This window comes from Lycium barbarum, chromosome 2, assembly GCF_019175385.1.
Source record: "Lycium barbarum isolate Lr01 chromosome 2, ASM1917538v2, whole genome shotgun sequence".
NCBI lineage: Eukaryota > Viridiplantae > Streptophyta > Magnoliopsida > Solanales > Solanaceae > Lycium > Lycium barbarum.
The window spans coordinates 149,331,425-149,354,850 of NC_083338.1; the positions used below are offsets into that span (position 1 = coordinate 149,331,425).

The following is a 23,426-nucleotide window of genomic DNA, read 5'->3' on the forward strand; positions in this document are numbered from 1 at the left end:
TACGGTGAAAATTGGGGCAGTCACGCGATAGCAAAATCTATAATTATCGCAGAAATTACACAGTGAAATTGTACGAAATATTGGGCGTGAAACACACGTGATGAGAGTAGTTATGAATTTTAGGCAGAAAGATTAGAGCCACACGAGCTTGCAGTCTTGTCGTCTCTGTCCCTTTTTTGTTTCAAATAGAAGCTTTCTTCTTTCTTCTTTTCAACTAAAAATCATGAGTTACCCATGCACCACGGTTCACGTTCTTTCGGATTAAAGTTTACGTTTGGATCAACAGACATCAAATCTCACATTTACTATTTCCTACTTTTCTATCTTCACATTCCCAAGTTTCATTTTACCATGTAATTTCGAGCACTTACTATTATACTCTTTTTTTTCATCAAAAAAATAAAGCTCTTATTAATGTATTAATTAATAGAGTAAAAGAGTCACTAGTTAAAAAATAGATCTTTGGCCTAGGCCACCTAAAAATTAGCTCATGAGTAAACGATTGTTTTCATCGATGTGGAAATCAACAACCCCCCTCCCACATCTAAGACTGGACATTTGAAGCGCGAAACAATATATAAGATGGTTATAGTGAATTAAGATGAGTTTTACTCTGAAACAATGTTAAGAAAAATGGACATTAAACCTAACTCAATCCTAAAAATTTAATGCACTAATGTCTTTGAAAAACTAGATAGAAGGGACCGCACCTATTTCGAAATGTTAGTACCGTATATTCTTTTGACTTGGACTAAACTCAATTGACTCTCTCTTTTGTTTTCCTTTTCTTTTCTTACATGTATAAAATTAAACAAAATATTAGACTCAATTTATGGACTCTTTTCTAATTAGCATCATATGACATTAGGGATCTGAATAATCATATCTTGTGCATCAACATCTGTTTGTCCAATCTTAACTTTAAAAGGAATAATGCACCACGGAAGGAGAAACCTAGCGAAAAACAGAACCTTTTGAGGGACCATGTCAAAATTAATCCATTATTTCGTCTTAATCTCCTAACATCACTAATTACAATTCCGACCACCTTTATCTCTATTCACAACATTTAAATAATTCACTCATTATTGCCATAACAAATTTTCAACAATAACTTTTAAAAACAAAAGATAAAAAGGAATGATGCCCTACGGGGACTACGCCTATATAATGATGCCCCTTCCCTACATCCCAATCCATTCATTAAGTCCTCATTTTCACCATATACCAATTCAAACTTTAATTCACATATTCTAAACAAAAACCGTCAATTATTTTCTCCAAAGCGAAGTGTGTGTGTTTCCGGTGGTGTATCACTGTGTGATTTCTATGTACATGAATTCTGAATCTACTTCAATTCCTTATGCATATTTTTGCATGCTTATCAAACGATCTTTTTTTCTTTTCTTTTCAAACTCCTTTCCTCTTTCTCCATTTTCCCTCCCAATTCTAAAAGAAAAATCAAATTTTCCTGAGTTGTCTCATAACAGAAACCGCTCGTCACAGCCCTAAAAGATTTTTCATTTTGTTTGATTTCTACGCGGTTTAAATGGATAACGAAGTGTTTGATAACGTGAAATTTGAGAAAGCGAAAGCAGTTGCTAGGTATAATCGTTTTCAAAATATGATGAAGATGCTACAAATTTTTGAAGTACTAGTAGCGGTTGTATTAATTTCCTGGTCCTGGACACGTATTCCAGTGGCCGTTAAACTTTCCGGCCGGTTTTTCGTTCAATTGTCATCTCATCTCTTCAAACCACACGTCGTTTTCCTAATCGGAAACGCGATTATCGTTGCAATCGTCGTTTTATGCCGTCAAAACGACGCCATAAACAACAGCAACAATTCGGATACTGATGATATCCAAATTGAAGAAATTCATAATACGGAAATTCAACGACAGATCGTACCGGATTTAACAACGGAACCTAATGTAACAACAACAATAACGGAAGACAAACAGATCATACCTGAACCGCAATGCAATGACGCGGCAACAGCAATTGATAAAGCAACGAAGCAGATACAGAAGTTTAAAAGGACTCAATCAGAGAAATTGAAACGTCAAATTACGGCGAATCAACCGAAACGAGGACTACGGCGATCGGAAACTGATATGAGGAGGATAGTTAGGAAACCAACGGTTGAAGTTGAGGAAGTTGAAACATTGAGTAATGAAGAATTTCGGGATACAATTGAAGCGTTTATAAAGAAGAATCAAATCTTCTTTGAAAAACAGAGGTTAGCCGAAACAGAGCCTGAAAAGTATGAACGAATTGGAATTGAAGCGTTTTGAAAAGTGTTACATTTTGTTTGGATTGTGAGAAAATCGCAGTCTATGAAGTATTAGTATTAATGAGATATGAATGTACAGAGAGCTACTACTCTGCCTATTCCCTGTTTTTCTGGAATTAGGAAGCCAAGTTTGCTTAACTTTGTAGTACTGTACCTGTTCTTCATTTTATATGAAATTATCCTTTCCAATAATAATAATAATATCTCTTGATAATTAAGCCTTCACTAAATTGGTACAGCATTTGATAACAAAGTTCTCCTTATTTAGTACTAGTCGCAAAGTAGCTTATTCTTCAATTTTTATTTATTACTACCTGTTGCTTAATTTATTTTGTTTATCTTGTCATTTTATTGTCATTATTCTGTTATCATTTCTACTTTGATTACATTTTTTCGAGCCGGGGTGTATCGAAAAAAGCTTCTCTACTTCACTTATTGCATTGGATGTGTTGTTGGATTTGATTACAAAGTTTATGGCTTCTCATTGTGATATTTGTTGCACGACTTTATCGGTGGATGAAGACAACTCAACAAACATTCCTGGCATGGCCCAAGCTTTGGTTGTTTTTTAAGAAATGTGTTCTAAATAAATTTGGCTCTCTTTTAATCAATTTCATTAATGTTTTCTATTGGAAATAGCGTACACATTATCGGCAAGGGTGATTGAGTTAGTTCAGCGAGTGATTCCCCCACGTGAGACCTAGGATTGATTTCCCTCGCCAACAACCTTCTCAGTCTGAACTCATTGTACAAGGCTCTCTTAGCGCAGTTTACATCTCCCGTGTGGTTTGCGGACTTTTGCAATAGAATCGGGTTTACCCGAGGCTTATTTGAAAAAGAAGAAGAAGAGTATGCTCATTTAGTTTTGATTTAAACTTTTCCTTGAGTGGGAAGAGAATGTTTTAGAGAGGAGAAAGGAAAGATATGAGCCTTTTTTTTTTTTCCCTTCGAGTGGAGGATCTTTTTGTTTTGTTCGAGTGATCACTGAAAATCGGATCTTTCACTCTAAAATACAAACAACATAACAGTGTAACTCAACTCGTGTCTTTCTTTTTTATTTTTCATTTTATTTCTACTTAATTTCCAAGAATATTGCTATGTCATTGCATATTATACTATTTTAATATTTTCTAATTAATTCATTTGTTTTACCTTGTGCTAAGTAATGGAAATTTCCCTGTATTTCATTTGCCGGTGCATTATGTGAGTCTTAAATCTTGAGACTAGATTCATGGAATATCAATTTAAGCTGTTTGGTGATGTATTCTAGCTAGAAAAAAATGAGAAAATATATATATTAGGAGGTCAAGAGTTTTTAAGGTCCTGCTGTCTTACAACATACTATACTCTTAGTCTCATGCACCATGACACGAGTATTTCCTCGTAATTCCCATAAACCACAGTTTTAATGTTATATGAATTGCTTAGAAACTGTTAGAAAACCTCGTCTTGTATTTTGCCATTTGAAGTTGTAATGCGGTAGTAACAATTTTGAATATTAGTGAAAAGAATAAGAATACACAGTGTTCTCTTTAGATCCTTTGATGTTTAAATGTGTACTCGTGTCACATTAAGATTACGTTTTCAACATTAATTATTTACTGGTATGATGCAACGGTGGAGTTCATTGCTTAAACAGTCACAAAATTACGGGAAATAGGTGAATAAAATCTTATTTTTCTTAAACAGAAAAGTTATTTTATCTTCTATTATTTCACTCAAAAGGTCATTAATTAAAGCTGAAAAGTGATATATCCGACCATTTCTTAATAATATGACATCTAAGTTTTTTAGTAAAAAATTATAAAATGATTAACCCGACCTTATTTTAATCAAAATATCTTATCTGACTTAATATTTGATATGATATTTTATATGCTAAATATATGCAGAAAATGTAATTATTCCATTGAAAATAAATCCTTTTGTATGTCAATGAAATATGTGTTGTATCTTGTCTGTCATAAAGTTTATTATCCAATAAAAAAGGAGATAAGAAATCCTAAGTAGATGTTTCCTCGCTAATCACACTATTATAGCAATATTTTGTACTGATGGATATCAAGTTAGGATTTGATGCAAAAGTGACTGGAAATTAATCCCAATATCCGAAATCAGTGGCTTTCAACAACCCACCAAACCATTATTCCAACCTCCAAAGTAAGAAGTAATAATTACCTTCAAAAAGCAAGTAATCTTCTATTGGAAAAGTCACCTTTTTCTCTACTTTAGGCTTATTAGTTACTAATAATTTGAACAATTAGTGACATTGTCCCTGCTTGAAACACACGATCATCATAATTACATAACCATAGGAGGTAACATTAGTGGAAACTTCATCCTCTTTTTGACATTTTGGCCTCATGAAATGAATTTTATGTTTTAATCAAGCACCCTAACGTGTCTTTACCCTATCAAACTAGATCTTAAGATTACTAGTAACTTTAAAATGATTTTGATTTTGGTCCCTCAATTGTTAATAAATTTTTGTATTGGCTATTGTGATATATATTTGACTAAGCACATTTCATTTAATTGATATGTGAACTTGTAATCCTTTGCTTGCTTGTGAATATTCACAAATAACCATAATTATTAACTATTCCAAGACTTTATTACACATGCATTATGTTAAGCATGTGTTTTAACTTTATATTTGAGGTTTAACGTATAATACTAGCTAGTCATATATCACAAGAATCAAAATTAAAATTTATCATTAACTAAGAGAGGAAAGTGCTACTATATCATCCAAAAAAGGCAGTATCATGGAATTTAGGGAGTCAATTTCTTCTATAACTATATACATCTTCTTCAAATAATTCCTAAATTTCTACTATTTAGAAGAGTGAGTTTTACTCACTCTTCGTCGTCCGTCGTGGGCCCCTCCCCATAAATAAAAAATTCCCCCCCCCCCATAAATAATAATAAAAAAAAATTCCCCCCCCCCCCATATTAAACAGCCCACAAAAATAAAAAATAAAAAATTGTAAAAAAAATAAAAAATTTGGGCCCCCCCATAAAAAGTGGAACCATCACATCCAAACTCACGGGAAAAGAAAGTGAACCCCATATTAACAAAATCAAGCAATATTAAAAAAAAAGTGAATCCCGTATTAAAAAAATAAACAATGTTAAAAAAAATTGTGGGCCTCATATTAAACACCATGCGTATCCGTAGCAAACACTAATATAATAAAGTTTTAAATACGAAGCACAAACTACAATGTTATATTAATCGTGTTTTGAACATAGTATCCCATATTGACAAAATCAAGCAATATATATATATATATATAAAAAGTTAATCCCATATTAAAAAAATAAACAATGTCAAAAAAAAAGTTCAGACTTTGTATTCTTAGCAAACACTAATATAATAAAGTTTTAGATCCGAGCACAAACTACAGTGTTATATCAATCGTGTTTTGAACATATATATATATATTATGCATAAAAATAGTGCAAACTAATAATGTTCAAAAGGGTTGCGCCCCATACTAAACAACACCAAGCAATATAAAAAAAAAAAAAAAAAAAAAACTATATAAAGCATGGGTTTAGACCCATGCTTCATCGTCTGTTGTCCCTTAAAAAAAAAGGGTGGGCCCCATACTAAATAACACCGACCAATAAAAAAAAAAAAAGTGGAACTCACCACATCCAAACTCACGGGAAAAAAAAGTGGACCCCAAATTAATAGAATCAAGCAATATTAAAAAAAAAAAAAAAGGTGAATCCAATAAAAAAAAAACTATATAACCCATGCTTCATCGTCCGTTGTCCCTTAAAAAAAAGGGTGGGCCCCATACTAAATAACATCGAGCAATAAAAAAAAGGAAGAAAAAAAAGTGGAACTCACCATATCCAAACTCACGGGAAAAAAAAGTGGACCCCATATTAATAGAATCAAGCAATATTAAAAAAAAAAAATGAATCCCATATTAATAAAACAAACAATGTTAAAAAACAAATGCTTAGAAAATCAAACAATTAAATCAATAATGATGGACTCATTGTCACATGCGTATCAACCCATTAGTGGGAGCAAATGAAATTATTGTACAACAATATACTTAAAATACTTATATATTAAAATAAGATAGAATTTAATTATTTTTTCATTTTTTCCTTACTCTAATAAATGTGAAAAGAGATTAATGTCATAAAAGAAAAAATAATATTAAATGGAGATCAAATAATTAATAAGCTAAAATAGTGAAATTATAATTCTAATTGACGTTTCCTTAAAACTCATGTAAAAAATAACATGACAAGTAAAATGAGTTAAACAAAAAATATTTACTAAAAATTAAAAAAAAAAAAGTTCTTCATGGCCCCATATTAAACACCAACTAGTATTAAAAAAAAAAAGAGAAGAAAAAAAAGTGGAACCCACCACATCCAAATTCTTCGGAAAAAAATGTGGGCCCCATATATATTAAACAACACCTAATATTAAAAAAAAATGAATCCCATATTAAAAAAACAAACAATGTTAAAAAAAAGTGCTTCGAAAATCAAACAATTAAATCAATAATGATGGATTCATTGCCACATGCGTATCAACCCATTAGTGGGAGCACATGAAATTATTGTACAACAACATACTTAAGATACTTATATATTAAAATAAGATAGAATTTAATTACTTTTTCATTTTTTCCTTACTCTAATAAATGTGAAAAGAGATTAATGTCAAAGAAGAAAAAATAATATTAAATAGAGATCAAATAATTAATAAGGTAAATTAGTGAAATTATAATTCTAATTGACGTTTTCTTAAAAAACATGTAAAAAACAACATGACAAGTAAAATGAGTTAAACAAAAAATATTTACTAAAAATTAAAAAATAGAAGTTCTTAATTTAAATAGAAAATCAAATTTCTATTTCGTTGCATTTTAAACATATAAAATTAATATAATAATTTGAATTAGAATTATCCAAATCAAATTTTGATAAAAAAATTATATGTATTACTTTACTATTACTACTATATAGAAGAGCCAGTTTATAGAGGCAACATCGTCGTCCGTGTTCGGTCCTATTTTTTTATTTAAGAGTAAAAAAAATCCTTTGTAGTCCCACCCACTTTTTTATTTAAGGCAAAAAAAATATCGTTTTATACTTTATATTACCAACTCTTCTAAAAAGTAGATAGAAATACTTTATTATATTTATTATGTTTACTAAAATAAATATACTTAAAATATATATATTTAAAAAATAACATACAATTTAATTATTTTTTTATTTTTATTCTTACTCTAATAAATGTGAAAAGAGATTAATATCAAATGAAGATCAAATAATGAATAAGATAAATTAGTCAAATTCTAATTCTAATTCGCGTTTCCTTAAAAAACCATGCAAAAGACAACATGACAAGTAAAATGAGTTAAACCGAGAATATTTACCAAAAATTATAAAATAGCATTTCTTCGTTTAAATAGAAAATTAATTTCTACTTTGTTTCGTTTCAAACATGTAAAATTAATTTAATAATTTGAATTAGAATTATCCAAATCAAAATTTGATAAAAAATAATAAGTATTTTACACTTTTAAATTAATCGAATTAAATTGAAAGTATCAACTGATGCTTAAATATTGCTATTATTTTATTTCAAAGAGAAGAAAATAGTTTTCTTTTAAACAAATCTTCTCTTTTAAAAAGTATTAATAAATTTTCGTAGCAAACACGAATAAAATAAAGTTTTAGATACGGAGCACAAACTATAATGTTATATTAATCGTATTTTGAACATAGTATGTATATATATATATTATCATTATCTAAACACAACTATATATATATAGATACACTATAATCCGAAATGTTGGGCCCGTGCGCAGCACGGGCATAGGCCATCTAGTATTAACTATAAAAAATTTATTACTGGAAATACGTTTTATTGAATTTCTAAAGGATGCAAATGCTATTTTCTTAAAAGAAAAAGAAGAGGAATATTTTACATCAAAGTTCACATAAAAAATAGTTACATTCACCCTCAAACTTCAATTTACAAATTTCTTTTTGGCACGTAAAAAGAAATAAATATAAATATTGAAAATGACTTCAAGTGTGAGATCTCTCCTCTAATTATATTGTTGAAACTGAAGTTAAATTTACGTCATTTGCAGAAGATCACCAAAAGGGCTTGGATTGACATTCTTATAATGGAAGGATTACGTAAGTTTAAAATAGTCTATAAGATTTTAAGTAAGATTTTCTGAAATATTAAGTGCTACCAAAGTTATCTATTTTATTAGTTTCTCGCATGTCTAACAACTAACAAATTTATAAGGTGGAAAATCTAGGAGGTATACAATGTGTATATGGTCACAACCAATGGTTCACATCAGGAAGATTTTCGAAACTCCTAAGCTTCTTTTTCTTTGGGCTATTTTGTACTATATTTATTTTCTGAAAAGGGAGAAGATAAGAACGAAATAAATTAAAAAAATGTAGAAGCTCGTGCTTTGTACTTTCTTCCAAATTTCCTCACCAAGAACTATACTGCTATTCTGGTTTATTCTTCTTCTTCTTTTTTAGTGCACTGAACAATTAGAATAAGCTCCAAGTTTATTTAATTTGTATTATTGCAAGTATTGGGGCCTAACCACAATACAGCGGCTTACTCTTATCCACTCTTGTTGGAAGCTTTGCAACATAATTTAACATTTAAAAAAAGGCATCTTGACTCTTATTTTTTCCTCTTCTTTTTAGGAAGAAAGACATCTAATTAATTCTTATTTGGATTAATATATTTTTGTTCTTTTTTTTTCTCAACAATTTTCAAGTGGTGAGGTGGAGTTGTGATTAGGCAGAAGTACTAAAAGCAAAGAGAGGAATATTTTTCATGACAATTTGTGTATACTATTTCAGTAGTATACAAAGTGAAATTATAACTATATTATGTTGATGCTAATACAATGAAATTAAAATTACAATTGAAAAAATAAAATGAAGAAATAAAAATATCTTCGGCTGAGGCGCGGATATCTCGTTCTCTTTAAGGAGATTCAAGCCCACTGCAGCAAATTTACCGGTCCAGTAGTAATCTTTCTGACTTGTCCCCTCCAGGATACAACAGCCTGATCACGTCGTATAACTCAACAAACTCTGGACTAGATGTTGAGTCCAAAGCTCCACAAAAAATAACACCTTCCTTCAACTAAATAAACTCTCTTTTTTCTAACTCACTTTTCATACACTCGATATTTATATCTCTATTTCCACAAAGTAAAGATGACTAAGTATTTATAGCTAGGAAAATCATCCTTGAATTGAATAGGAAATGAATGGGGTAGTAAAATAGATAGATAATGGAAGAATTATTATATGGAGTTTACATGAGTTACAAAGGAAGAATAGCGGCCATATTCTTACCACTAACTGATTTGGTTTAAAGGTAAATTAAGGGCACAATCTGGTAACGTGGGAGAAGAATTGACAAAGGTTACATGGGAAATAAATTTGCCACTAACTCATTCGTGTAATGAGGCACGAACATGAGCAGTAAAAGAACAATGAGGAACTTTAATATATTTTACTATTAAAATGCTAATAGGCACCATCATATTACACTGTAAATTCAAAAAAAAAAAAAAACATAATATATTCATATTTATAATGGCTTGTGTAGGAAATCAATCCGTGATTTGTATTGATGTATGAAAGTCATTATATACAAAGTAGGTATCTCACTATCAGATGATACTAGGCTAAATTATAGGACTTAATTACTATACATAAGGAAGAGAATATTTACAGTATTTACATAGTCTATCACACCTCCGCAGTCGAAGCGGGAGGTTGTAGTACGCTTAGACTGTCCCTGAAATCATCAAAGAGCATGCGCGGAAGACCTTTAGTGAAGATATCTGTGATCTAGTAACGGGACGGGACGTGAAGAACACGAACTTCTCCACGGGCAACTTTCTCACGTACGAAATGTATGTCCATCTCAATATGTTTAGTGTGTTGGTGCTGAACTGGATTACCTGATAGGTATATGACAGTAACATTATCACAATAAACCAATGTAGCTGTCTGGATGGGACAACGGAGCTCTAAAAGAAGGTTGCGAAGCCAACAGGACTCATAGACGACATTAGCGACACCACGGTATTCGGCCTCGGCACTCGACTTAGACATAGTAGGTTGCCGTTTGGATGACCATGAGAGGAGATTATCGCCAAGGAAGACACAGTAACCTGATGTGGAGCGGCGAGTGTCTGGACAACCACCCCAATCTGCATCTGTATAAGAAGCAAGAAAGGCAATGGAGGATTTGTATAGATGGAGACCAAACTCAATAGTACCTTGAATGTATCGGACTATGCGTTTAAGAGCATGCATATGTGCAACCTTTGCATCATGCATGTGAAGGCATACTTGTTGAACTGCATAGGAGATGTCTGGTCTTGTGAATGTAAGGTACTGCAACGCGCCGGCCAACTTACGATATTGGGTGGGATCATCGCAAGGAGGCCCGGCCGTGGCACCAAGTTTGGCTTTGGTGTCGACCGGTGTCTTACTTGGCTTACAGGCAGTCATGTCCGCACGCTCTATAATATCTGCTGCATAATTTTTCTGCGAGAGAAACATGCCGTGTGAAGTCCGGGTAATAGCGATACCCAGAAAATAGCTTAGTGGGCCAAAATCCTTCATAGCAAATTCGGCACTAAGCAGAGACATGATGGATTTTCTGAGAGCATCTGAGGAAGCTGTGAGAATAATATCATCAACATATAGCAGAATGTAAGCAATGTCAGAACCTCGACAATAAATAAAGAGAGAGTGATCTGATCGGCTATGTGAAAAACCAATAGTGGAGACATAGTCTACAAAGCGTTGGATCCATGCACGGGGAGCTGGCTTAAGTCCGTACAACGATATCTTCAAGAGACAGACATGATGTGGATGCTTTGGATCCTTAAACCCAATAGGCTGATGCATATAAACAGTCTCATTAAGATTACCGTGTAGGAAAACATTCTTGATGTCCAATTGATGAATGGGCCAAGAGTGTGCAAGTGCAATGCTCAAGACAGTGCGAATAGTAGCCGGTTTGACAATCGGACTGAAAGTCTCATCGCAGTCAACTCCAACCTGTTGAGACCTGCCATCACAGACAAGACGGGCTTTGTGCCTCTCAAAAGAACCATCAGATTTCTTTTTATGACGAAAAATCCACATAGAACGAATAAGATTCACATCAGTGGGACGTGGAACCAACTCCCACGTCTTATTACTAATTAGAGCATTATATTCATCAACCATGGCAGCTTTCCAATTGTGGTCATTTAGAGCACTGACAGGATTTCATGGGATAGGCGAGATGGAGGGAGTGCTAGAAGTATTTAAGTTGAACGGTTGTTTGGGCTTAAAAATCCCATGTTGGCTTCTAGTGACCATGCGGGTGGGCTGCTGGGCAGTCACGGGTAGGGCAGTGGGGGGTAGGGGCTGTGGGGCAGTGACCGTGGGGTTGGACTGCTGGGCAATGAGGGGAGGGCTGCTGGGCAGTCACGGGTGGAGCAGCGGGGGGAGGGGCTGCTCGGCAGTGGGGGGGAGGGGCTGGACCGAGGGAACGACGGGTGGAGGCGGCTGTGACAGAAAATGCAGGGTATATGGAGAAATCCCATGGTCCAAAAATTCATAAGAAGTTGGGGTTGGTGAGTGCAATTTGGAGAAGGGAAATTGAGTTTCCTCAAAGATGACATGCTTTGAGATGATGATTTTGTTGGTGGATAAATCATAACATTTATATCCTCTATGATTCAACGGATAGCCCAAAAATACACACGGGGTGGATCTTGCTTGTAACTTATGCATAGTTATAGATGGGAAAAGTGGATAGCATAGACACCCAAAAACCCGGAGATGAGAATAGGAGGGGGTTCATTGATAGAGAACTTGCGTTGGTGATTTATACCCAAGGACTTTGGTGGGAAATACATTAAAGAGGTATGTGGCCATTTGGAGAGCATGATGCCAAAAAGAGGGGGCATGGAAGAGTGGACAAGAAGAGTGCGCACTATGTTGTTAATGGATTTAATTTTTCTTTCCGCTTTGCCGTTTTGAGGAGAGTTATGGGGGCAAGAAAATTGAAAATTTAAACCATTTAAGGCGTAAAACGATTGACAATGCCCATTTGCGAACTCCCGCCCATTATCACATTGAATGTTTTTAATGTCTCTTTCGAATTGAGTCCGTATTAATGCCTTAAAAGATAGAAAAGTGGAATAGACTTGGGATTTGTTAGAGATTGGAAAAGTCCAAAGAAAATTACTATAATCATCAAGAAAGAAAACATAATAGCGGTGCCCATTAGAACTTAAAACAGGAGATGTCCATAAATCACTATGAATGATATCAAACGGCATAGTAGTAAATGACAATGAATCATAAAATGGCAATTTAACATGTTCCCCAAAGAACAAGAGGTACAAAAAGAAGTTCGGGCCCTATTACATTCAATTAAGGCATTACTACGAAGAGAACTAAGGATAGCATTTCCCGGATGGCCGAGTCGGGAATGCCACAAGCTAGGTGATGCGGCAATGAAGGTGGATGGTGGAGTGGTCCATTTTGTGGCAATGATAGGATACAATTCCCCGGTGCTCTCACATCTCATTAGGCCGCTCCCCGTCGGTAAATCCTTTACAAAAAACCCAAGAGAATCAAACTCAACAGAAACATTATTGTCCTTAGTGAATTTACGTACGGAAATAAGGTTTTTGATGAGTTTTGGAGCATGCAAGACATTTCGGAGACGTAATTGAGGATTAGGTGGGGGTAGGGATGTATGACCATAGCCTCGAATTGGAATAGTGCTACCATTACCAACAATGATTCCAGAATTATTGCTCAAATTAAAATAAGACGTGAGAGTACCTGAGTTGGCAGTCATGTGGGAATTCGTTCCGGTGTCCATGTATCAATTATCATCCGGTAGATGCATGGACAGAGTGTGCATGGCTGCCTCCACGTCTGTCGGAGTGTACCCAGAATAGGTCGGACCATGCATGGAATAGGCCTGCTGAGGTCGTGGAACCGCGCCGAGAATGCCGCTGCCGGGCCGCGGTGTGGTGGGACGCTGCTGCCACTGTCTCGTCGGATACGAGCAGGGGGGCATTGGTCACTGCTGGGGCGGCCAGGCAGGCCGGTAGTAGCCTCCTGCCGGTGGCTGTCCTGTCGGCCACTGGCCGTTGTTGGTCTGTCCGCGACCGGATTTCCCGCGGTTGTTGTTGTTGTTGTTGTTCCCCTTTCCCTTGTTCCTGTTAGAATTCCTGCCATGATTATTATCACGACGGTTAGTTGAATTATTGTTGCCGCCAGGTGACGGGGAGGGAGTATCATTATCAACAAGTAGAGCCGCGGGACTGGAATCGCGGGCACGTTCCTTGGCTGCTGCGTCTTCGAGCTTGAGTCTGGAGCACACTTCAGAGAAAGAGGGCAGCACATCCTTCTGCTGGATGGTGGTGACAAAGTGTGCATATGTCTTTGGTAAGCCTGCAAGGAGTCTTACCATACGTTGGTCGGACACCGGCGACCCCACGTTGGCAAGCTGATCCGCGAGAGATTTGAGCCTATTATAATAGGCCATAACCGAGCCGAAGTCGGCCATTTTTGTGGTGGTGAATTCAGTTTCAAGGTACGCTGCCCTTGAGTGCTTGTTATCTTGGAAAAGTTGAGCAACTCGATTCCAAGCCTTCTCTGCAACATCATCCGCCACGAGAATAGAGGTAAGAATATCATGGGATACGGTGGCGTATATCCATTGAAGGACCATCGCATCTAGCCGTTTCCAGAGCGGAAGGTTAGCCGCCTTTGTTGCCTTGTACGCGGTGAGTTCAGTGGTGTCAGTTGGTGGTATGATGTGTTCAAGTACGGAGTGGACGCGGGCTAGAACTTTGAATAGTGTCGCCCATTCGTGATAATGGCCGGTTTCCATGTCTAGAGTGATTGGGATTAAAGATTTCACATTCGTGACGGTTAAAGCAGAATGGAAATTTTTGTTGTCAGCCATTGAAGAGAGAAGAGGGAGGAGGAAGGGGTGGCGGCTACGACTAGTGTTAGGAGAGAAGAGGGAGGTGGACGGCTAGGGTTTAGGAAGCTAGGGTTTTTAGGAGAAACCTAGTCTGATACCATGTAGGAAATCAATCCGTGATTTGTATTGATGTATGAAAGTCATTATAGACAAAGTAGGTATCTCACTATCAGAATAATACTAGGCTAAATTATAGGACCTAATTACTATACATAAGGAAGAGAATATTTACAGTATTTACATAGTCTATCAGCTTGAATAATGATGCAAATTAAATTATCTAATGGGGCATGGAACATGAGAAACTTTTTAAATTATCTAATGGGGCATGGAACATGAGAAACTTTTGTCCGTACACTTGCTCAAACATTATTCAATCTAAGGGTTCAAATTATTCGCCAGAAAACTTCAAAATGCTTCATACTTTAATATAATGATCATGTATTTATTATTATCAAAGTTGTTGACTTTATCCACTGCTTTAATTTTCCTTCTTTTTTTTTCTTTTTTTTTTTTCTAGTGGATTTTTGTTTTGGTTGATCTTAAAGTGCGTGCGACTTATTTTGTTTTCCAGTCAAATTATTGTGGCTAGCTAACACATTATTCTTGTTTCAATAAAATTTAAATTGATGTTTGTCTGTCATGAACTATATACATGCTAGAATAATCTTTTTTGTTGTCCATTGTTTTTCCGGGTACATGTTATCCATTGTGTTTCAACAGCTTTCTTTGCTCATATGATTCAATAATTCATTCTACAAATCTTCTTTCCTTTTTATTTGGGAGAGAAAAAAAAACATCCTGGTTCTTCTAATGAATAAAAAGTATACATCCTGGTTCTTGTAATCAATAAAAAGTATAATCTAAACCTTAAGGGCTCGTTTGGTTGAGAACAAGTTATCCCAAAATTATATTGATAGTATTATAATATGAGGATCAATAATAATGTTATTATTTAGTACATATAATTTTATGCGCTTACCATCGGACTAAGCGATATACAGGGTATAATATAGATCATGTGTGTTTTTTGGTTTAAACATTATAAATTTGGAAAAAATTGTATTTCCAACTTTAACCTGGTCTTTCTTCATAAACTTTGGGAGAAAGCAAATGTGGCTTTTGTTATTTTCCCAAAATTAGTAATCTCACGTAGACTGCGGTGTAAAAATACTACCATAAATTATACTATGTCAATCCCAGGATTGTTAATAGTGAAATCACAAGTTATACCAAACGTGAAATAACATAATCTCACAACTTATCGAGGAATTATAATTCTTTATCCCAACCAACCAAACGACTCCTAAGTCCTAAGTGACCTAAGTCAAGGGGCAAAGAAAATGTCCGAGACTCTATTTTTAGCCTCACTCAATTTGATTCACAACCCCTTAAACAAATTCCATATATAAAATCAAATTGAATGTATTTAGAGAAAGAAAAAAAAAATGGATATATTATTATAATCAGTTCAAGTTTAGAGTTTAGAAAATAGATACCGTCTAGTCCCTTAGAAAATAGGTGCGGCCAAGAAAATAGGTGCGGCCAAGAAAATATTAATCTAAACAAAACCAAAAACTAAAAAATTAAAACAGCCGACACTTGAAAGGCACAATAAAGAAATTCAGCACTCTATAAAATAATCTACACTATGAATATTAATTAACGGATAGTATTATACAAATGTCTCTATCTATAAACATAAATTGTTCCCTTTTTGGTTTCTTATTTCATTTCACTCAACTGCTAGCTGGCTGCAATTGTCGTTTAATGTTTGTCCCATTAAAGAAATCTAGCACGACCTTTGATAAGATTTTTTTCTTTTTTTGTTGCTTCTTTCAATATCCTTATGAAAATAAATGAGTATATTTTATTAATAATAAGAAGCCATCAGATTATGTGCATCTAACCTAAAGTGCCAAATTTTAAAGAAAAAAAAAAGAGCAGTTTATATTATGAAAAAGTGCTAGTTTTAGGAGCTTAGTCAACATCAGGATGGGAAGTTTAGTACATGCTGCTACCTAAATTGCAACAAAAGTTCATAATTAGAAATTAAATACCGTCCCCACTTTTGTTCCACCTGCCGAGTCTTGGTACTTATAATTTTTAAATATGAAATTAAGTTTGTTTAATTAGCTTGAACGTATAATTTAGTGCAGTGCGTTAGATAGCAATGGTTTAGTTTTTTGTTCATATTCTTTGATGTTACACGTACTGAAAATTATATATATAGAACAAAAATCAGGAAAAAATAAACTTGAAATATAAAAGGAAGCCTTTGATGACAAGTACTATATGCTAATCTTAACTAGAAAGGGAATTAGTGGTATGGTAGGCAAACTTCTAGAGTCAAGTCACGAGAGATTAATTAATCAGTGTTTATATATGTTTAAGTATGTGCTACATATATAAATGCCAAGTGTGGACTGAACTTCTAGATTCTCAATAAATTAAGAATGGACCTCGCTCTTGTAAGTTGTAACCTTAACGGAATTAGTAGTGACAACTCAAATTTATATCCGGACCACAGTTAGCAAAATTTGTATTTTTTAAGTAGAAATCACAAAAAAAAAAAAAGTGCCTTGTAATTTGTTTTGATAACTCATGGTCCCTCTCTATTGACACAGTAGATATGTTTAGTTAAGTCTATATCGGTGTTGTATGTTTTCTCTCGCTTTCAAATATAAATTATCGTAACCAAACTGTATTGTACAAATAAAAATGATGATTGAAATTAAACTTGAGTATGACTATCATAAATCATAAATATATGTGAAAATCATAGTATATGTGCATAGAGTTTTTATTTATTTTAAAGAAAGACCTTCGAAATCTATGGTCTAAAACAAATTTTAGCCATTTGTATATCTATAAATCATCTCATAAAAAATAGAATTAAAATATTTTTAAATATATAAAGAAGGCATTCTTTTAAGACAAATTAGAAAGGAAATGTATAACATAATTGAGAGAGTGAAGACTGAAGAGTACTAGGTTTGGTTTCTTGCAGTTCTCCCTTTAAATTAATCAATGGTAAATAAAAATCAAACTGTCTCGCAATGTTTGAAATTCAACTCACGTATTACTTGAATCAGCGAACAACCAAACTGCCTATCATTGAGGAAAGAGAAGGTTGAATAATAGGGGAGAAGAGGAAATAAGACAGAGAAATGAAAAGGTGCTTTATATAATTAGTTTAAGTGGAATATATTCCTTATATACTTAGATGCACCTCATGTACCATATTGTACAAAGTACTTGGTTGAAATTCTGCCACAAACACATAAGAGAATATGTGAAACTCAGTGAAAGGGACTGAAACTAGCTATATGATATTAATTACTTAGCATCAAAGGAAGAAGGTGATGGTGGTTTCATCAAAGAGAAACTAAAAATGATTCCAGGACACACACGTCAAAGTATAAAAATATATAAAACCTTCTCTCCTGTATTTTATATGAAAACCTAACTCCTTAATATTTAGTATACTAGCTACATATATATTATAAATGCAATTCAATCTATAAGTAAAATAATTAATGATTTGTAATGTGGAAAAAGCGCACATATATACTTGGTTTGACTTCTGATTTTAAGAAAACAACGTTCAAATAAATTGTTATTTTGAGTTTAGTGAGCTTTTCTCATAATATACAGCTAAATGCGAATTCAAAACTTAAACTTTATAGATTTAGAATGTCATTAAATTCATTGTCGAACCCTTAGATTATATGGTGTAGCCACCCTTTTTTACGCTTTTCACTAAGAAAAACATACATCAACGTCTCCAAAATAATATAACATTGATGATACTAATCCGGAGTAATTTATATTAGTTTGAATTTTGGAAGGAGAAAAACAATTGTGTTTAAAAAGAAGATCAAATTTTCTTGGACAAATAAATAAAAAGATCAATTTTATCAAGATGTATATATTGACTATATTCTATTGGATGTCCTGATTGCTCAATCATAGCATCTAATGATTGAACCAATTATAGGTTAATCCATTCTGCTATGTTGGTGGTTTTGAGAGGACACAGGCTCTGTCAGTGAGTTAGTAGGTCCCAAATTAAAAATCATGCTAACAAATTTAGAACTCCCCCTCCCTCCCATGTAAATAATTGATACTCATAATATTTTACCACACTTCAATGTACTTGGGTTAGATATAACTTCACTAATATAATGTAAAAAGTTATTCTTGAACATGATTTTCTTTTTTTTTTTTGATATTTTAAGTTAATTATTGTCACTTATCCTACTTTTTATGTAATTCTTAGATATGTAGCTTTTATTTCAAAAAATCTGAAGATTTTATGTCGGAATTTACCCAGAAAATTGTGTAATTTACCCCTCCACCTATACATTATACACTTTTTTGATTCATTGATTATACACCATCGATGGTTGCGAGTAGGCAGATAAATATTTTTTCTAACCGTATGACTATGCATGTTAAGATCCCTATAATAAGGGCTATCCCAATGAAAACCACGCTCGATCTCCGGCCCACAAAAGAAAGGTGGGTGTGGGAATAGAGGGCTGTTGGGGGGGGGGGGGGGGGGGTTGTGAAGGGATAAATGAACAGAATTTGGTTCTTTTGTTAAATGGTATAAATTCATCATTGGAGTGGCTGGCTTTGTTATGTTCTACGAAATTGTGAGACCAAAATAGAGTTCATCTACAATTTAATTTAAAAAAGTCATAAATTGTAGTGTCGTTTGTCCAATTGCCCTCAATTAGATGAGGGCTTATCCAGTTCATATTTGGGAAGCTGTAAAACAAGTTGTTGGGTTGGAGCTTTTCTGTTTGTGTCTGTGCATGCATGCAATATATATTTATACTTTAATGGAGTTGAGTGTCATCACATTATGAGTCTCCTACAAATAAAAGAACAACTAAATAAAAGAATTATTTTATCTTTTTAGGACATATATATCTAAACAAGAACAGGTCATTTGAACAATCATTTCTGATCTTCGTACCAGCAGTTCTTTGAGGCTCATCGGCAAATTGCTTCCTTAATTTCTGGTCAAGTTTGTTCTATACAGTTTCGCTTGTGACTTGGGCTTTTGCAAATTGCACTTTTGATAGAATTTGGACTTTAGTATATAATATCGCGAACTGCTCACCCTGCTCAATTTGGCTTAGACCTTAATGTTATGATTCAGGCATTAGTCAATTAAGATATAAGGTCAATAAATAGAAGTACGGAAACAACCACAATATATATTACTACCGATTAAAAGACAAATTTTAGCAAGTTAGATAGTTGTTGATGAATTTTGTGATAGAATTTTCAACATGAATTACAATAATCGCTTTAATGACTTCACACAAATTTTAATAAAGACGAGACTTCAATTCTAATTAATTGTATGATAAGTTGTTAAAGGGATTGTTTTTCACTACACAGCATACCAACAAAGGCCACAACAAAAAAATAGCCCTAATCTTTATTTTTTTACAAATTTGTGGTGTATAATCATTGTATATCACTATATAATATGTGTATAATCAGTGTGTACGTTCATTATACAGTAAGTATACACCGTCGATGGGTATTATTATCGCTAGGCGGGTGAAATTGTTTTAGCCGGCTGACTTAAAAGTCCTAAGATCCCTTTAAGTTGACATGTGATTGATAAACACTCCCAGTAAATAAAAGGCTATCTACTTCTCCATTTAGTTAGCAAATTAAGGCCTCTGGACTATATGTAGCGCAACCTTAATTAATTAGTAATTAAAACTTTTTACCTACATCTTTTATTTTAATCACTAGTTATGATCTCAGCTCTTCTGTATGAGGATGCTTCAAAATAGGTTGAAAAGATTCCAAAAACCCCTTACATATACAGGGGCGGATCTAGGGCCCTCGGCAAAAAATTATAACGAAAATATAAGGTATTTATGTAGATATATAAATTTTGAACACCCTAAAAGACAAAAGAAGAAGTTGGTTTTGTGGTTTAGGGTGTTCAAAATTCACCTTGAGGTTCCAAGTTCAAATCTCAGTCACTACATTCCACTGTACATATATAGTTGCATGCATGGATAGAATTCGTTGAATCAATTATAGGTTTGGCTTGCATCATTACATTAAAATTTGTCTGTCTAATATTAGTCTACAGTTTGACTATATCCTGCAAGATGATGCCATATGATGTTGAGGTTAGCGGAAGCCAAAAATATTCATGGATACCAGCTTTTCCTATAGTTCTCTGATGTCATAAGACTTACTAAAAAAATGACAGATCTCATATTTGAGTTGGGTTTTGGGAAACAGTTGATAAACAAGTAAAATAGCCCACTAGTACGTAGTAGTAGGGTTGTACATGGACCGGGTTGATTCGAATTTTTTAAAGGGGCAAATACATATATATATACATAAATAGAGGGTATATTTACAAAAAATACCAAAACTTTCAAGTTTACAAAAAATAAGATTAGAAAACTTACAAACCCTATACAAAATAACACATACAGTAAAAGAAGTTAATATACAGTACAACAAAACCCAAAGATCACGGTGTAACCGATTAGTATCCTGCTCCCCATAATTTCTCTCCCCTATTTTTTCTCCCCGATTTCAGCAATCCACGACAATTTTAAATAGAAACCATATTTTCCCCATCACGGTTGAAGAGTCTTGAAAATTCATTTAACTGTAGTTGAAAATTTCAGAATTCATAAAACATTCAATGTCAAAGTTCCGGATAAAAAATTTCGTATGTTTCAATGGCAGATGACACAATTCATTCAATAATGGTACAACACAATGGAAGATGGGATGCATCAGGTGTTCATATGTTAATGCTGAGTTTCTTATTAATTTTTTTTTTTCATGTTATTTTTTTTATTTTTTTGCAGTTTAAAACCATATGATATGTATAGTTGTGTATAAAATATGTATGAATGATGAATCTAGTATGTATATATTTGATTATGTAATGTGTCGTTACTATGTATGCACTTTGTATTATCTTTGTATCATAATCGTCGTTCATATAATTGTATTTTCTTTTAATTTTTTGACCGGTAGATACGTAAATTTTGAAGTTGAAGGAATATTATACGATTCCAAATCAAAGTTCAGCGGTTTGGTCACAGTGATTGCTACTCAACTAGGAATAGGTACAATAATTCAAGGATTGGAGATTAAATACATTGTTAGTGACAGATGCCCGCTAATGACCATACACAACGATATGGGTGTCCATGTATATTTAGACCAAAAAAAGGAAAACAAAAACTTCTTCAGTAAGTATCCTTTATGTATTACATTGAGGGATGTAGCTTTGGATTTAATTGAAATCCATGACGATGGAGGCAGCGGTTCGAATTCTATACAATCCGTACCTTCACACAATGGAAAAACTCTTCAGTTGAATGCCATGGTTCCCAGTGTTGATTTTGAGGCTGTGGAATGTGAAGGGAATGGAATTATAAGCGACAATCGATATGAATTTGTTGCTGAAAAACAGATTTATAAGGACAAGGAAACAATTGTTGCGGTTATGAAGAACTATGCCTTTTCGAAACAATTCCAATTTCGGGTGAGAAGATCTAGTTCTAAAAGGTATGAAAATTAATGTTATTTCAATATGTTGAATAATATGTAAGATATAACTTTTAAACAATCCTTTCAATTATTTAAGTTTAGGATTGTTGTATGATATATGTATGAAAACTGTATATAAAATCGGTTTATGATTCTTTTCTTTCTTCCAACAATAGCTATTGTCTTGAGCGCCCTGCGGACAATTTCTCTTGGAGTTTTAAATCGTCAAGTTTGAATGATTCAGGGCTTTTCAAAATTAGATCATTTTGTGAACAACTTCATGCTCATTAAAGGATAGAATTTATTCAAGACGTCAAGCAACTACGGCGATTGTTGGAATTATGATAACGGATAAGTATGAAGATCCAAAAAGAGTATACACACCAAAGGATATAGCATCAGATATGAGGAAACAACATGGTTTAACAATGACTTACATGCAAGCTTATAGAGCCAAGAAAAAGGCATTAACCATGTTGCGAGGGGATCCAATTGAATCATACAATAAGTTACCCAGCTACTTTTACATCCTGGAAAAGACATATCCGGGGTCAGTTGTTAGTTTGGAAAAAACAGCGGAAGACCGTTTCTTGTATGCATTTGTAGCATTGGAACCTTGTATTAGGGGATGGGAGTATTGTAGGCCTATAGTAGGAACTATGCTAATAGCAAGCACACTAGATCCAGGAGGTTTGTAAATTTTTTTTAATTATTTTATGCTTAAATTTCAATTATATATGACTGTATTGATTGCGTATAATTTTTATACAAAAACTGGTAATATACTGCCACTAGCATATGCAATAGTTGATTCGGAGAATGATGTATCTTAGAGATGGTTCTTTGAGAGATTTAGGATAGCTTTTGGTGAAAGGGAGAATATGTGCATTGTATCAGATAGACATGATAGTATATGGAAAGCTTCTGCATTAGTATATCCCGAGCTGACTCATTATGCATGTATTTGACATTTGTGGAATAATTTACTTAAGAAATGCAGGGGAAATAAAGAACAGGTCAGGAAACTATACTCTGCATTAGCTAAAGCATACACTCTTCAAGAATTTATTGAATTCATGGGAAGGCTGGACACAATAGATAAGAAGTTGGGTGTACACTTATTTGATAGTGGGTATCATAAATGGTCTCGGGTACATGCAACAGTGAAGAGGACATGGACGTTGACTTCTAACATTGCTGAATCTATAAACAGCAGTATTACCAAAGCTAGAGAATTTCCAATCTGTAAGTTAAAGGATTACATGAGACAATTAATTGAAACTTGGAATGAAAAACACAGTGAAGAAGGGAGAAATACATTCACTGATCTTACTAATGAGTACAATGAAGCTTATGAGGATAACAAGGAATTATCACACCGCATAACTGTAAGTATTTAAACTGTATGAATAGGGTATGATTTATGTATTTATGTTGTATGTTTTTTGTTAAATTTCTGAATTTAAATTGTGAACCAACTTTTTTATGGTAGGTAAGGGCTTCCACT

At 33.7% G+C, this 23,426-nt stretch overlaps 1 protein-coding gene across 1 annotated transcript; it reads left to right on the plus strand.

The window, feature by feature from the left end:
* Positions 1 to 1,549: 1,549 nt before the first annotated feature.
* Positions 1,550 to 2,296, plus strand: LOC132629144 (uncharacterized). Its single transcript, XM_060344874.1, has one exon. It carries the CDS (start codon positions 1,550 to 1,552, stop codon positions 2,294 to 2,296), a length of 747 nt encoding a protein of 248 aa, XP_060200857.1.
* The last annotated feature ends 21,130 nt before the right edge of the window (positions 2,297 to 23,426 follow it).

What these genes read in the sequence shown, in the direction of transcription:
- LOC132629144 (XM_060344874.1), top strand. Translation starts at nt 1,550, where the DNA reads ATGGATAACGAAGTGTTTGATAACGTGAAATTTGAGAAAGCGAAAGCA.